At 43.1% G+C, this 13,059-nt stretch overlaps 1 protein-coding gene across 1 annotated transcript in view; it reads left to right on the top strand.

The window, feature by feature from the left end:
* Window positions 1-2,509: 2,509 nt before the first annotated feature.
* T265_01591 (hypothetical protein) overlaps window positions 2,510-13,059 on the top strand; it is a gene marked incomplete at both ends in the record, with an annotated part of 28,269 nt that continues 17,719 nt past the window's right edge. The window contains 2 exons of the mRNA XM_009165650.1: window positions 2,510-2,996; window positions 3,561-3,779. Coding sequence (XP_009163914.1) covers window positions 2,706-2,996; window positions 3,561-3,779 — 510 coding nt within the window. The remainder of the gene's footprint in view (window positions 2,997-3,560; window positions 3,780-13,059) is intronic.

The raw sequence follows: 13,059 nt of genomic DNA on the forward strand, positions 1-13,059 counted from the left end.
TATATATATATATATACGTGAAATATATCTCACAATTCACCATCCATTGTTACTACTACTCAATTTAGAGTAACGAAAGCGGAGAGGGGGTCAACCTTTGACCAGCCACAGGGCATCGAAATCGATTACGAAGAGTTGGAACACTTTCGACGTGACTTGCCTTCCATACTCTGCATAGCTGGAGACGCTGCATCGTGTGGCTACTGATCGATATCAGTAGTGTTTTCCCGCCAGTTTTCATCCGTATCGTCTGAGTGAGTGTTTGGACGTATCGAAATGGTCATAGTAGGCTAGCGCTTTTACTTATTCTTTCGCAGTGAGGCGTTCCAACAACAAGGACTAGGGCATTGAATTATCACTCTTAGACTCTGTGTTGTTCTGTCGATGACGATGTTGACTTACTCCGAGTTCTGTGGTTTCTTCCATGCAAAATTCCGGTTAATCTTGTTTTTGATGTATGATGAACCTGTGCCACTGGCACGCAACTGGCGTAAAAATTGCCATCACTATCCTCATCAGCGGCAACAGTTGTTGGTGCTTTAATGTTTTACAATCATGAGTAAAAATATAGAGAAAGGGAAAAGGCGGGGATTTTTCTCAAACGGTCTGATATTTTTATGCAGAACGATCACGAACAAGGCTGCTATACCTTTTAATAGCAACATTTGAGGATGGTATCGAAGTGAGCCGCCAGTGGTTGAGTTGACCCAAATTTATTTTGCGAACCTCACCCGACATGGACCCACTATAGTACGACAGAAAACTAGTTAAACAGCCTGACTAGCAGTTTAAAGCATACTCGTGACTGGGGCCGGCTACCTGTCAAGTCTTTTTAGATGTATAACCACGTGTGAGATGAATTTAATGGATCCTAATCTTGAAGGTACGTAGGTCCAACAGCCTTCATTTTGACGGTATCCACTTTTATTTCGCATACCTAAGTAGTGATACGTCCCCCAGAGACCTTCCGTCAACAAGAGTACTGAATTGGGCTGTAAACATTACTTGGATACGTGTATTATGTGCATTAACGACCTTAGCTTCTTTTGAGAGGTTTTTGGATAAGTGCTGGCTTCTGCTGATTGTCCAATATCTGTTGGTGTTCATGGTATTCATTAACAGATTTTTCATGGACAGTAACGCCATCTGAGCAGTGCATATATTCGTGGGAATTTATCTGTAACCCACTTGGAGTGCATTAAAGGGTTTATGGAACAGAAAAATTTTCTGGACTCCGACTGGTGAGGGGCACCAAAAAATCGTTTTAACTTTCTCCTTCATGTCTACCTGGCAACAATCAAAGACCAGACCCATGGTGCCAAAGTATCCGCCACATGGGACAACATCAGATGTATCACTTACACATTACTTTGGAATTCTTGATAGTCAACACCGAGTTGCAATCTCACCAGCACCGCTGGGATCGAATAACGTCATTTGCTAAATTCCCTTCACACACACAGCACTACTTCGGTCTGAATTTGGTGCGATTGGATTATAACTTGAGAAGCGTCTCGTGCTTTGGCAGCAAATTCGCACTTCAGTTGAACACGCAGGATCATAGGGGAATGGTGCGCCTTATTTTCTGGGCCATTCTTCTTGGCCTAGGCTGCCTGTTTCCAACACGGCCTCAACTCATGCTGCGCAACTTCGCGCTATTGAACTGCTTCACAAATCTACGCGGGACAGTATCAGTCTATCAGGTTGAGGCAACCTTTGGAGCAACCACAAACATGGAGCATTTGGTCCGTTTTTGGAGATGGTCTTGGTCGGTTGTATACTGACTTTTGATCAAGATTCTAAAGAACTTTGGTACCCAAGATACGCAACGCTCTGTAGATGGGCAAAACTCGCACCACAGACGGCTTCTCACAAGAATAAAGGGCATTCGGACAAACAATCCTTTCCTTTACGGTACTTATGAAGGCATTCGCAGAAGAGTCCCAGCTTGTGAAACCACACATTGTCTGGATACCATTTATCGGGCACTAGTTGGTTCCACAAGCTCACTGACCACACACCGTTCTTCTTGTGATGTGAGTCTCTACAACATATCCGGACTGAACGACAGTAGTGGATTACATCAGATTCAGCGTGCATTTCACATGGTCATGAGGTTTCACGAGGTTTCACGTGACAGTACCAGAAGTATCAACAAAGTATAAAAAGCTTTGGTTCCCCAAAGTTACTGTGACTGATTCATCAGAGGATAACAATGTTGACTTCAACTGAATTGCAAAGGGCCATATATAGTGGAAAAGTTGCCCTCGGATACAAACTATAAAGTAAGGCGCTCAGGTAGCGGATCAAGCGGAGCTATTATTGTTCTTTTCAATCAGTCAAGACTCCATTTTGAGGCGGTAACCGAAGTCTCTTACCCTGAACTGGAGCTAGAAGTACTACGGAAGAGAGGCCCTGGTAGGATACTCGGGATGTCTATTGTAGGAGGAAGGTGGTGCCGACCGCAAAGATCTTTATCTTTTATTTCTTTACACCTGAATTAAAGTCTCTGGGAATTCAAGTTATGTGATCGATTGTACAGCTCTAAGCTGTAAATCTGAAAATCTAACTCGAAGATAATCAACAAATCATGTAACTCCCACCATTATTGTGCCATTTTCTCCTTTTTTGGTCCCATTGCTTTCTATACATAAAGCCTCTTCAACTGAGTCAGTCCCTTTCATCAAAAAAAAATTGTCAAAACTATGTTTGGCCGTCGCCTTCGGTGTTTTGAACTTTCTAAGCGTGTGAATAGCCTTCTGCAACGGAGTTTCAGCGTCGGCGTACGGAACCATGCGGAATCCGCAACATTCAACTTGAGCGAGTATAAAAGGTATATGCTGGACAAAGAGCCACCCAAACAAACTGTGTGCAGCAAGGAGGAAGCTCAGAACTATATAGAGAGAATGGTGCGCATTAGACAGATGGAGAATGCGTGTTCGAATCTCTACAAAGAGCGAAAAGTACGAGGCTTCTGTCACCTTTACGCTGGACAAGTGAGTGGTTTTCATCTGGATGATTCTTAGAAATCTGTCTCTCTGTCTTATTTATTTATCACCGTTGTTAAAATTAGGCTTGTGTCCCTCTGTTTGGCTTAAGGTGGCCTTCATGGCTACGTTCGCTGGGTCACTATCACTGAATTCTTCCCAGCTGCCTGACATCTCCTTTGGCGTTTGCTATTCATGCCACACCTTACGTTTTGTAGTAGGTAACTAAAACTGTAGAACAGAAGCTGATAACATTCCATGGGAAAAGTGGGTGGGACTGTAGTAACACATGTAGCGGAAATAAGTATAATCTATATATGTGGTGCAGCTACTCCAAGCGTATCCATATTATCTGCCCGTTGAAAATGTGTAGGTCCAGTTTGTAAACAGAGACGTTGACGAGGTTAAAATGATACGTTTAATAATAGGAAGTAATTTGCACGTCTTTTGCTTTTTTGCCGTACAGGGTAACTACAGGAGTAAGACCTTTAGCCCTCTGGATATTGTCGACACCTGCAGCTCATAGGTAAACTATTTCTTGCTTATCAAATAATTCCCACTTACTTTCCATAGGAAGCTGTCGGTGTTGGAATTGAGGCGGGCCTAAAGCCGGGTGATGCCATGATAACATCCTATCGCTGCCATGGTTTGATGGTTACTCGTGGCGCTTCAGTGCTTAGTGTTATTTCCGAACTTATTGGGCGCAGAACTGGCGCATCTATGGGCAAAGGTGGCAGTATGCATATGTATTACAAGGATTTCTATGGAGGAAATGGGATAGTTGGAGCACAGGTAAGTATTCGATATCCATATCCTATCTTTTGTGTCAATCTGACCCAGTTTCTCAATATACTGACGTGCAATTATCTTAGTAAGGTAGCATTCACATTATAACAACATCTACTTTCGAGCTATCAGCACTGCGTGATGCTTGCAGTTTATGCGTTAGTGGACTCCGGGAAAGTTATCTTTACGGACACTTGTCTTCACTGGGACTCATCGGGTTGGCATATGGAGATCAGGAGCGCGACTGTTTGCGCTTAGGAACCCACTTCTGTGAGAATTTTCAGATGCTTGTATTTACTTCTCACAGTAAATTCTACATGATTGTTGTATACATGCAGGCATATAAGTCAACATGGCGCAATATAAATAGTCAATTGTTTAGAATTCTGCTTAACTTTCAAAGCCTTAGCTTTATAAGTAACCACTCAAAGTTATTGTTACTTCACTCCATTCGTCTTTTTATTGAAACGAATAAGCGTTCGGTAGCAGCTCTTTCAGCCTGGCAGGTCCATGCGATTAAAAATTTCGCTACAATTCGGTAAAAATGGATTGGTTTGAATTATTTGTATGAGTTCTGGGACTTACTTGTCTAATTATATCGAATTGATGGCTGGATCTTATAAGTAGCAATGTAGTTGGAACACGTACCGTACATACTTCTCATTTACCATCTCTTTTGCCGTTCGTAACTCTTGGCAAAAATGACGGTGTAGTGTTTTTTTATCAACCTGGACACTGTGGAATTATCGCACTTTTCACCTTGTGTTTCACTGGAGAACCTACGTGACTGATCTCAGTTATGACCGTGTTTTTCGGCGAAACTGTGCAATAATTCGTGAGCTAGACTTGTGTTTATCATGGTTCGTAAGGGGGTTTTCCGTTAACATATTACTTCAACATGTTACTTAAGCATGTTTATTCCAGTTACTCGGGACCATGTACTTTGCTCTCTCCAATCATACTTGGGGGTATGCAGCCCTATACAGTAAGCCACTACCCATACTCAGAGGTACTTACATCTATTCAGACCTTCTCACTAACTGCTTGACGATGGAGACTGGAAAGATATCTGTATACTACGACTGTTGCGCAGAAATTAGACCTGTACGCCTGCAATGGAATTGGTAATTGCTGTGCATCATGCGAATTGGCCAATCAAGTCCTCTAGTTCTGAATAGAATAGAAGGTGGGAAGTAGAAAAGAAACATCTCGCTGTAGGGTTCTCCTAGTACTTGGCTACCATGCAATGTTAAGAAAGCACAATAACTGAGCTTGTATTGTTACCCAAGTCTTAACAAGAGCGACTGAGAGTCCAGTGTTAGGTTTGAACCGCAGGTTGAAGCGGTCATAAACCGATCATCATAAACCGCATTTGTTTGATCCTTATAGTTTGCTGCGGACTGAGGAAGAGATAGAGCGCTAAGCACAGAAAACTGAGAAGAACCGAGAAACACCATGCATCCTCCACATTTCCCCTAGTTCGATCTATAGGTGCGTCATTTCGCTTTTACTTCAAATTGATATCGGACAACAATTGAGTGCATGCACAGAAATTTATAGTGAGGTAGGTTTAACAAAGTTTATGTAAAAGGAGACAAACCTGCAAGCGCATTTTGGTCACCGACTTGCCAAAATGTGACTCGTCGAGTGGATTTGGCAGTTCTGTGACAACATTTGGATTTGAGAACAAGCCTTCACCCCTACGACACAGCAATACCACCATCGCGACCAGTGATGGACAGTAGGTTTCTGCTTGAAATGACGGCCGCTTTTCCATCTGATGATCATCAAATGCTATCAATCTCCTTTGATTAAATCTGTAATCCAAATTATTGTCATCAAATTCCGTGTATGCTTAGGTGTTTGTGACAAACTCTTACCCTAGTTTATCTGGTCAAGTGGCATCAATTAGGGCGTTTCCTTGTCGCCCTCTCTTCTCAGTCTTCTAATTGATGTGCTTCCTGAATTCAGAATTGGTTATTAATGGACAGGCAACTAAGGCCAACCTTTTCTGCATTATAGCTGTCACTTATAAAAAAATTCAAACCCATGGCTTTGTAATTAGTTAGCTCATGAAAAATTTTGAACAATTAGACGGATCACGAGTTCTTAGTTTCCTAAATGTATCATCCTAATCAGTGGATGAGAACTCCAATCAACTGTATTTACGCAAATGTCCACCTGAAACGTCCTCCGGATTTCAGAACTCTCTATCACTTAGCAGATTTCGATCAGAAGGCTGCCAACCTCCTGAACAGCAGTCTTATTTTAATTAAGACCGAAAGAAGAAACACTTTTACTGCATGCTTGTGACCACGTTAATTGCGGGTGCTCAAACAATTCAGCTATCTAAATCAGCATGAAGCTCTGAAAATCTGGGCGATATCCCGTAATTGGCTGTCGTTTTGCCTAGAAGCCCTAGTTTGCGTCCCCATGCAACGACATGAGAATGGCGCAATGTTGGGTAAAAACAAACGTCACGTGAAGGCAGTACATCAATCTAGATTCCGTCATCGTTGGTCCAACCCGTCCTAGTGTGACGACACAAAATTTCCTTGCATAAAAATCCGGGCTGCTAGATTGGCTCGATGTTGAACGACATTAACTGTCATGAGATCCAACCGCATTTGGTCGTAGTGCAATGTGTCCCTAGCAAATCTTCACCATACCAGGCCAGTCGGCTGTAAACGTACAACATTTCGTCTGTAGCATTAGAACCGCTGAGCATGAAAGTTAATGAACGATTGATGCGATAGTTGTGACGATGCCTTCCTTCAGGAGTTAAGGTGGGTTTGAGATAGTCCTGGGCTTAGGATGCCAGCTTACGGACCGGGAGATCCGTGTTTCGAACCAAAAATCAGCGTCTTGACTGCTCCTGTTTGGGCCTGGGTAACCTGGCAGTAATTCAGCGAACTATCAGGAATGGTATTTCTCTCTTTCCTCGCATCGTACGAAAACGATGACTGATGACACTCCAAATACTGTCGCTTAACGTGTGGCTATGCACTCATTGCAAATGAGGATTCTTTTAGCTGTCGAATTTTCTGTCAACGTTGTAAATTATGGTGTCTCAAGGGAGTAATCAGATGACGCTCTAGTTATCATGTTATTAATACTATTCGTGACTTGAAATACGGAAATGTGCGTGATTTTGGTGCCATCCTAAAATTGCATCACAGGCATTGAGTTCGCCTGAATAAATATGGACGTTTATGGGAAAGTTTGGAAACAATCGGTAGATCTAGTGCTGGGGAATTTTCGCATTTGGCACAAGAACTTTGTCAAGCCAAGTGACTATGTTACGTAATTGGTCGAGATTTAAGACAGGAAAACCAATCAGCCAAGTCAAGCTAAGTTCGTTAGGTATCGGCTAAGAGATTTTGTGTGTTAGGGTGAGTCACCAAGTGTTAAGTCCAGCTTAAGGTCTAGTTCTTCCGGTTCGGTTCACTTGAAGATATCTGTTGAACATCTTTTTGGATTTTGCGTCCGTGTGGATGAACTAGAGCTACGAAAGCTGTCAGGTTGATCAGGTTAGGATTTCTGTCCCTTTAATACTCCTAATGATTTTACTTGACACGTTTCACGTGTAGACTCTCGCTGGCTCAAAACCTTCGATTCTATTCACGCAATCATGCCTGGTACTTTTTACCGATCCGGCGATCAGCCGCTGTGGTGTGAATCACAGTTCCGCCGTAAAACTTCCACGTTCTCCAAATCTATTCTAAGTCCCGTATCGGATGCATGTTGGCCCATCGCTGAGTATTTGACCGTCGCTTCGTATTGCACATTCTTCGGTGGTTTGTTTGTCCTCCTTTTATACTCACCAATTCTGGTGTACGATTCCCTGACAGCTTGCCCTATGTAGACCTTACTGCAATCGTTTCAGTTAATTTTATACTCACAGTCCCTAATCCTTCCAATCGGGAGAGCAGCTTTCAATTGCACCAAAACTGAGCGTGGTGCTTTTCCCTTCTGAAGTGCTACTCAAATGTTGGCTAAGTTCAACAGCCTTCGAATAACCTCAGATGTTCCTGATTTGTATGCAATGACTGTTGTGCACTCCATTCCTTACTGGGTCCTGATACTGGAGCCAACATCCTTCCCAAGTGCCACCTAATCAAACCCACTGGGTAGCATACTTCTTGAATTCTGTTGGGCTGCTGTTCGGTCGATCTCTTCTGTGCACAGCGCTCTCATTTGACTAAACGTCGATGAGACAATACTGGCGTACACAGACTAGGTGTGGTGATGACTTGTTCGAGACGATCCCCGTGTCTGTTGGTTTCTGGTAGATTGTAGTTTTTAATTTTTCACCACTTATGTGTCCTGCGGTCTAGGAAGGGTAATATGCCCGAGATGGACTCCATCTCCATGCCAAACTTCATGTTTGGATTTAAACTACTGAGATATTCGTGGAAGCTGCTCAATCTATCTCGTTTGATCACAACAAAGGTATCGTCAAGGTAACGACGAAAAAAGTTTGGTGGATAATGATATCCGGCCAAGGCCATTTATTCGAATTCCCCCGTATAAATATGAGCTGAAGCTGAGGTTAGTGGACGTCTCATTGCAAGACCTTGTTCTTGTGATTAAAGACTGGTGTCAAAAACAAACTGATCGAGATTAAAACACACTCTTGTGCCATCAACTACTTCATCCACAGGGAGCTGTGTCCGTTTCTCAAGTGTTGTGGCTGTCAGTAACAACCTCTTAGTAACCTCCATAGCATCTGCATTAGGGCTCTTTGTGTACATTGAGATTACACCAAAACCCACGAGGACTTCATTCATCTCCAAAGGAAGTCCCACAACCTTATTGGCCAAGTCGTACGGATTAATAATTAAGGTGCTTGATTTCTTCGTGAATGGTTTTGAGATACCAGCTAAGAATCTCGCTAGCTCATGCGGTGAAGAGCCCTTCTCACCCACTATTGGCCTTATCGGAACATCTGCTTTGTGGATTTGTGGCGGTCTGTAGAGTCATGGTTGAATCACACCTTTTGGGTACAATCTATACCACTTTTCTTGCCCTAAATGCTTTGTTATAGATGTTGAATATCTACCAACATCAACCTTACTCTTATTCATTATTGAAGTAATATCGTTACTGGTGATTTGTCGAAAGAGTTAACGGCGAGGCGTTGCCCTACCGTTTGAAGATAGTTACTCTTTTCACTTCTACTGTGGCTTAACTTTTAATGGCTGTCGTAATGACAATACCACCTACATTCCTCAATGTGTTCAACATTCTCCGCTCTGGGGGTGAAACATTCAGAGCTCCCAGCTGTTTGGAATTCAGGACCATGACCAATTGTACCCGTAACTTATCAGCTTCCGCTGAAAGAAGCTTTTGAAACACCGACACCAGGAATTATTTCCTCCGACTGTATTACTTTTTTGCTGGTAGCGAAGTTTTGACGCTTTTCTAACAGATAGCGTTCGTCTTCACTCAGTGGTCTATCTGACAAGGTAACTACATTACGGTAATTGTTGGATGGTTTCTTTATTTCTGTGACATTTCTAGAGCTCTGAGTGATGGAACTTGCGTATCTGTCTATACTTGCATTATCGGCCCTGCGTAAGCCTCAGTTCTGTGGATTTTATTTGAGCATCCGAAAGTCGGTGAATGAGATTACGGTCCGAAGACTGTGGCTGAGTTGACTGGCGTGGCGGCGTACACCACTTAATCACTGAGTGGTTAGGTAAATCTCTTGTTTGAGGAATGACTTGGCTGTTGATAAAGTTACTTCGGCAGAAGCAACTGACATATCCGTATCTCACAATTAAGGACGTGAGAATAATAGTACTTTAAACATCTAATGTTGAATACGCGATGGTTCTTCCACTTTGCCTCAAGTTCTGCCAATCTAACGTACTTGCTTGACAATTTTCGAACATGAATTCCGCAGGTATTCAGTCGATTGAAAAATGCTTGAAACCGATTGAGTGGTCATCGATTTCGGAAAAGTGTGATAACAATTGGTAGATTTATTGATGGGTAACGTTTCACTTTCGACACAAAAGCTTTGTCACGATAAGTGACTAGGTTATGAGGTTGGTAAAAATTTAAGGCAGAAGCAGAACCAATCAGCTAAGTCAAGCTAAATTTCTGTTAGGTATCGGCCGAGAGATTTTGTGTGTTGGGGTGTATGGCCAAGCGTTAAGCCGATAGGGAAATCTCCGTGGATTTGGGTCCGGGCTAGGGTCTAGTTATTCTGGTTTGGTTCACCTGAAGGTCCCTGTTGAATGTCGTTTGCACTTTTCATCCGTCTGTGTGGATGAGATAGTGTTACGAAAGGAGAGGGATTCTGTGAAATTTGGTCGGGTTGGGATTTCAAGACTGGCCGTTTCTCCGTACTCATTTCCTAATCAGCTTACGAGTCGATCAAGCTGATGTCGTCAATCTGTATCAGATGCCTAAGACGAGTAGATATGCAGGGCTCTGTGGACTGCCTGACTTGGTCACATTTGGTGCACTGGCTCCTGAGTGACAGGAGCATTGAACTGCTGTCTGTCGTAGACCAAATACTCGAGAAGGGAGGAGCACCTACGGTGCCCCATGCTATGATGCATATATCATGCGCAAGTGAGCATCTCCGCGTGGAGACATACTGTGTGCATTAACGGAAAACTGCAGTAGCACCTCGGACTTTGTGGAGGCGCGCAAAGTGCGGCGTTCCAGGCGTGAATGCTTGCCAGTACTTGGGGAACCAGTGGAATCATCGCAAACAAAAGGCCACGCGATTTGATTTGATTAGACAGGTATCGACCATCAGTTGGGTTTTTGGACAGCCCTCTTGTCTTCAACTTGCGATTTCATGCCGTCGAGTTTACACTGGGCTCGAAATATTCAACTAGTTCTGCATGCGGCTCAGCGCAAACTGCATGTCCTTGAGGGGCCAGCACCGCAGTGACAGGCGCATCTGGAAACAATATCAGCTCACTATGTGTGTGGGTAATCCATTGAAAGCAAGAACTGATTGCGAGAGGATTTAATGAGTGGACAAACTGCAAACGTCTGCATTTGAACACAGATTAGAGCGAGTAGATATGCCACGTTAGGTGCACTGTGAAGTGTGAGAGGCACAAGTTACGACATCATGTTTGGAAAGTAGTTTGGTCCACTTTCAGCTGGAACCCAACAGAACATGCCACTTCAAGTGATGTCGGGATATCCAAAAAGATCTCCGGTTTGTTTACACGATGCCAGTGAGTGCGATTTAAACTCAGCGTGAAACAACCTTACAAGGAATTGTCAGTTTAACTTATTCTGGTGATTCCTGGCACTTCGGAAGCGCCACCATTATGAAGTCTAATTGCTCTTCATTGCTATATTGAGGTTACTTCTCCGTCTGCAAAAGAGGATGATTCCAGCTGTGTCGCTTTGCATCAGCTCATGTTGTCTCCGTTATTTGCACATATGGATCGCCTTAAGGTTCGATTAGCAACAGGGTGTGCACGTTCGCCACCCTCGTCATCGACTTACAGCCATCACTACTTCAAACCACTAGAGATTTGGGTAAATATCCCACCCGACTGGGATGTCTACAGATGCAATAGGTCGACCCTGAGAAGCAACAGAGTTGAAAAATGCACCAAAACGGTGCAGCTGACGCGTAACTTTTGTAATAAGTCTGATGGAAAACTATTCAAACCGTTTTGGACTGGTAGCACATTTCCTTCCTGACGATTTCTCTAGTTGAAAGAAAGAAGAACTACGCAGTATTTCAATCAATTGGAAAATGTTTAGGATCGACTGAGTAGTTATCGTTTGGTTTGGTAAACAAAAAGTCGGTTTGTTGCTGGGTAACATTCAGCTTTTTGACAAAAAAGCTTCCTTAGGCAAAGAAAGTAACCAGGGTGATCGGGTTTTAAGGCAGTCAGGGAACCAATCCCAGACAGGAATAGCAAGGCCGCAAAATCGGGTCTCAACGTGAATACAACCCCCCATAACCAATCTATCGTACATATCTCCGCTAGTCAACAATCAGGAGCTTCAGACAAACACCTAGCAGTGACCAAGTCGGCTAGTCACAAGAGATCCCATGGATCGGTTCACTGAGTGCCCTGAAAGCCTATCAACCTGGTTACTTACTCGTTTGTCCTGACGAAGCTTTTGTGTCAAAAACGAAACGTTGCTGAGCTATAAATCCACCGACTGTTTACCAAAGCTCTCTGAAACTAAGCAGTATATTACCCAATGCGTGAATTGCTGAGTTTGTGGATAGTCATGTTTCAGACTTCTCAACACTCACTGTCCGTACATACAAAATTCGTTGCGAAAAGAGAGCCGTTTAAATGTGTCGTTTTAGTACTGCTCCTCTACTTCAGTGGTAATTTTCTAGTGAATAACCTGTCGAGGAATACGGGCTGATAACTTCACAGATAGCAGACGAAAAAGTTGTCCTGACTTAGATACAACTTATGCGTATTTAAACAATAAATTTGAACCATTTCTACAGGTCTGAATAGTCATCAACGTGAGTTCCATAATTTTTCGTATATTACAGTGAGTTTTTACTTTTGGATGAACGACGATGAAGAAACTGCGGCTCTAGTGCTGGTGACAGTCCGACGTTAAGATTATGGAACCTAGCCTCGAGCGGAAGGCCTGCGAATACAGTTTGTGCTGGGTTTTAGCACACAGTTTATCTTATTGGATCTTTGTGCTAAAATTTATGGTAAAAAAGACCGAACTTAAGTGTCAAAGGACGTCTGGGTAGCGAGAGGAACTCGGACAAGGGAACAGCTGTTGGTGGACCGTGAGGTGGCTGCACTGTGAGCGTGTCCTAAAATTGCTGACGATCTTTTTTAATTCGTTCTCTATCATCCCGGTTTGTTGGATAATTGGAAAAAGAATGGCACAGAATTAAAAACATACAAAAGCTTTAGAGGAAGGATAACACTGCAAAAATCGTTAAATAGAAGATGGCTATAGCAAAATCAGGAGAGGTAGCGATCGACAAGAAAGGATTTCTGACAAGATGGAGGCATTCCTTTTTCGAAACACAAAGATAAATCGTTTCACCTTGTCCGGAAAATTGTCCGTATTCTTTGGCTTAACACCACACTATGTTTTATCGAAGTCATCGTTCTCAGTTTTAGTTACGCGCTTCGCTTATGTTTTTACATTCGCCTTCATGAATTCGCAGACGTCTGTTTCGACCGTTTCACTTATCGATTTTCCGAAGTGCTGAGCTGACTCCCATCAAGCTTACGTTCATAACGGAAACGAACAATGAACTGCACGATCACTACATGGCCCAGTTTTGGTCAAGGTCTGGCTA

This window comes from Opisthorchis viverrini (assembly GCF_000715545.1).
Source record: "Opisthorchis viverrini unplaced genomic scaffold opera_v5_17, whole genome shotgun sequence".
Classification (NCBI taxonomy): domain Eukaryota; kingdom Metazoa; phylum Platyhelminthes; class Trematoda; order Opisthorchiida; family Opisthorchiidae; genus Opisthorchis; species Opisthorchis viverrini.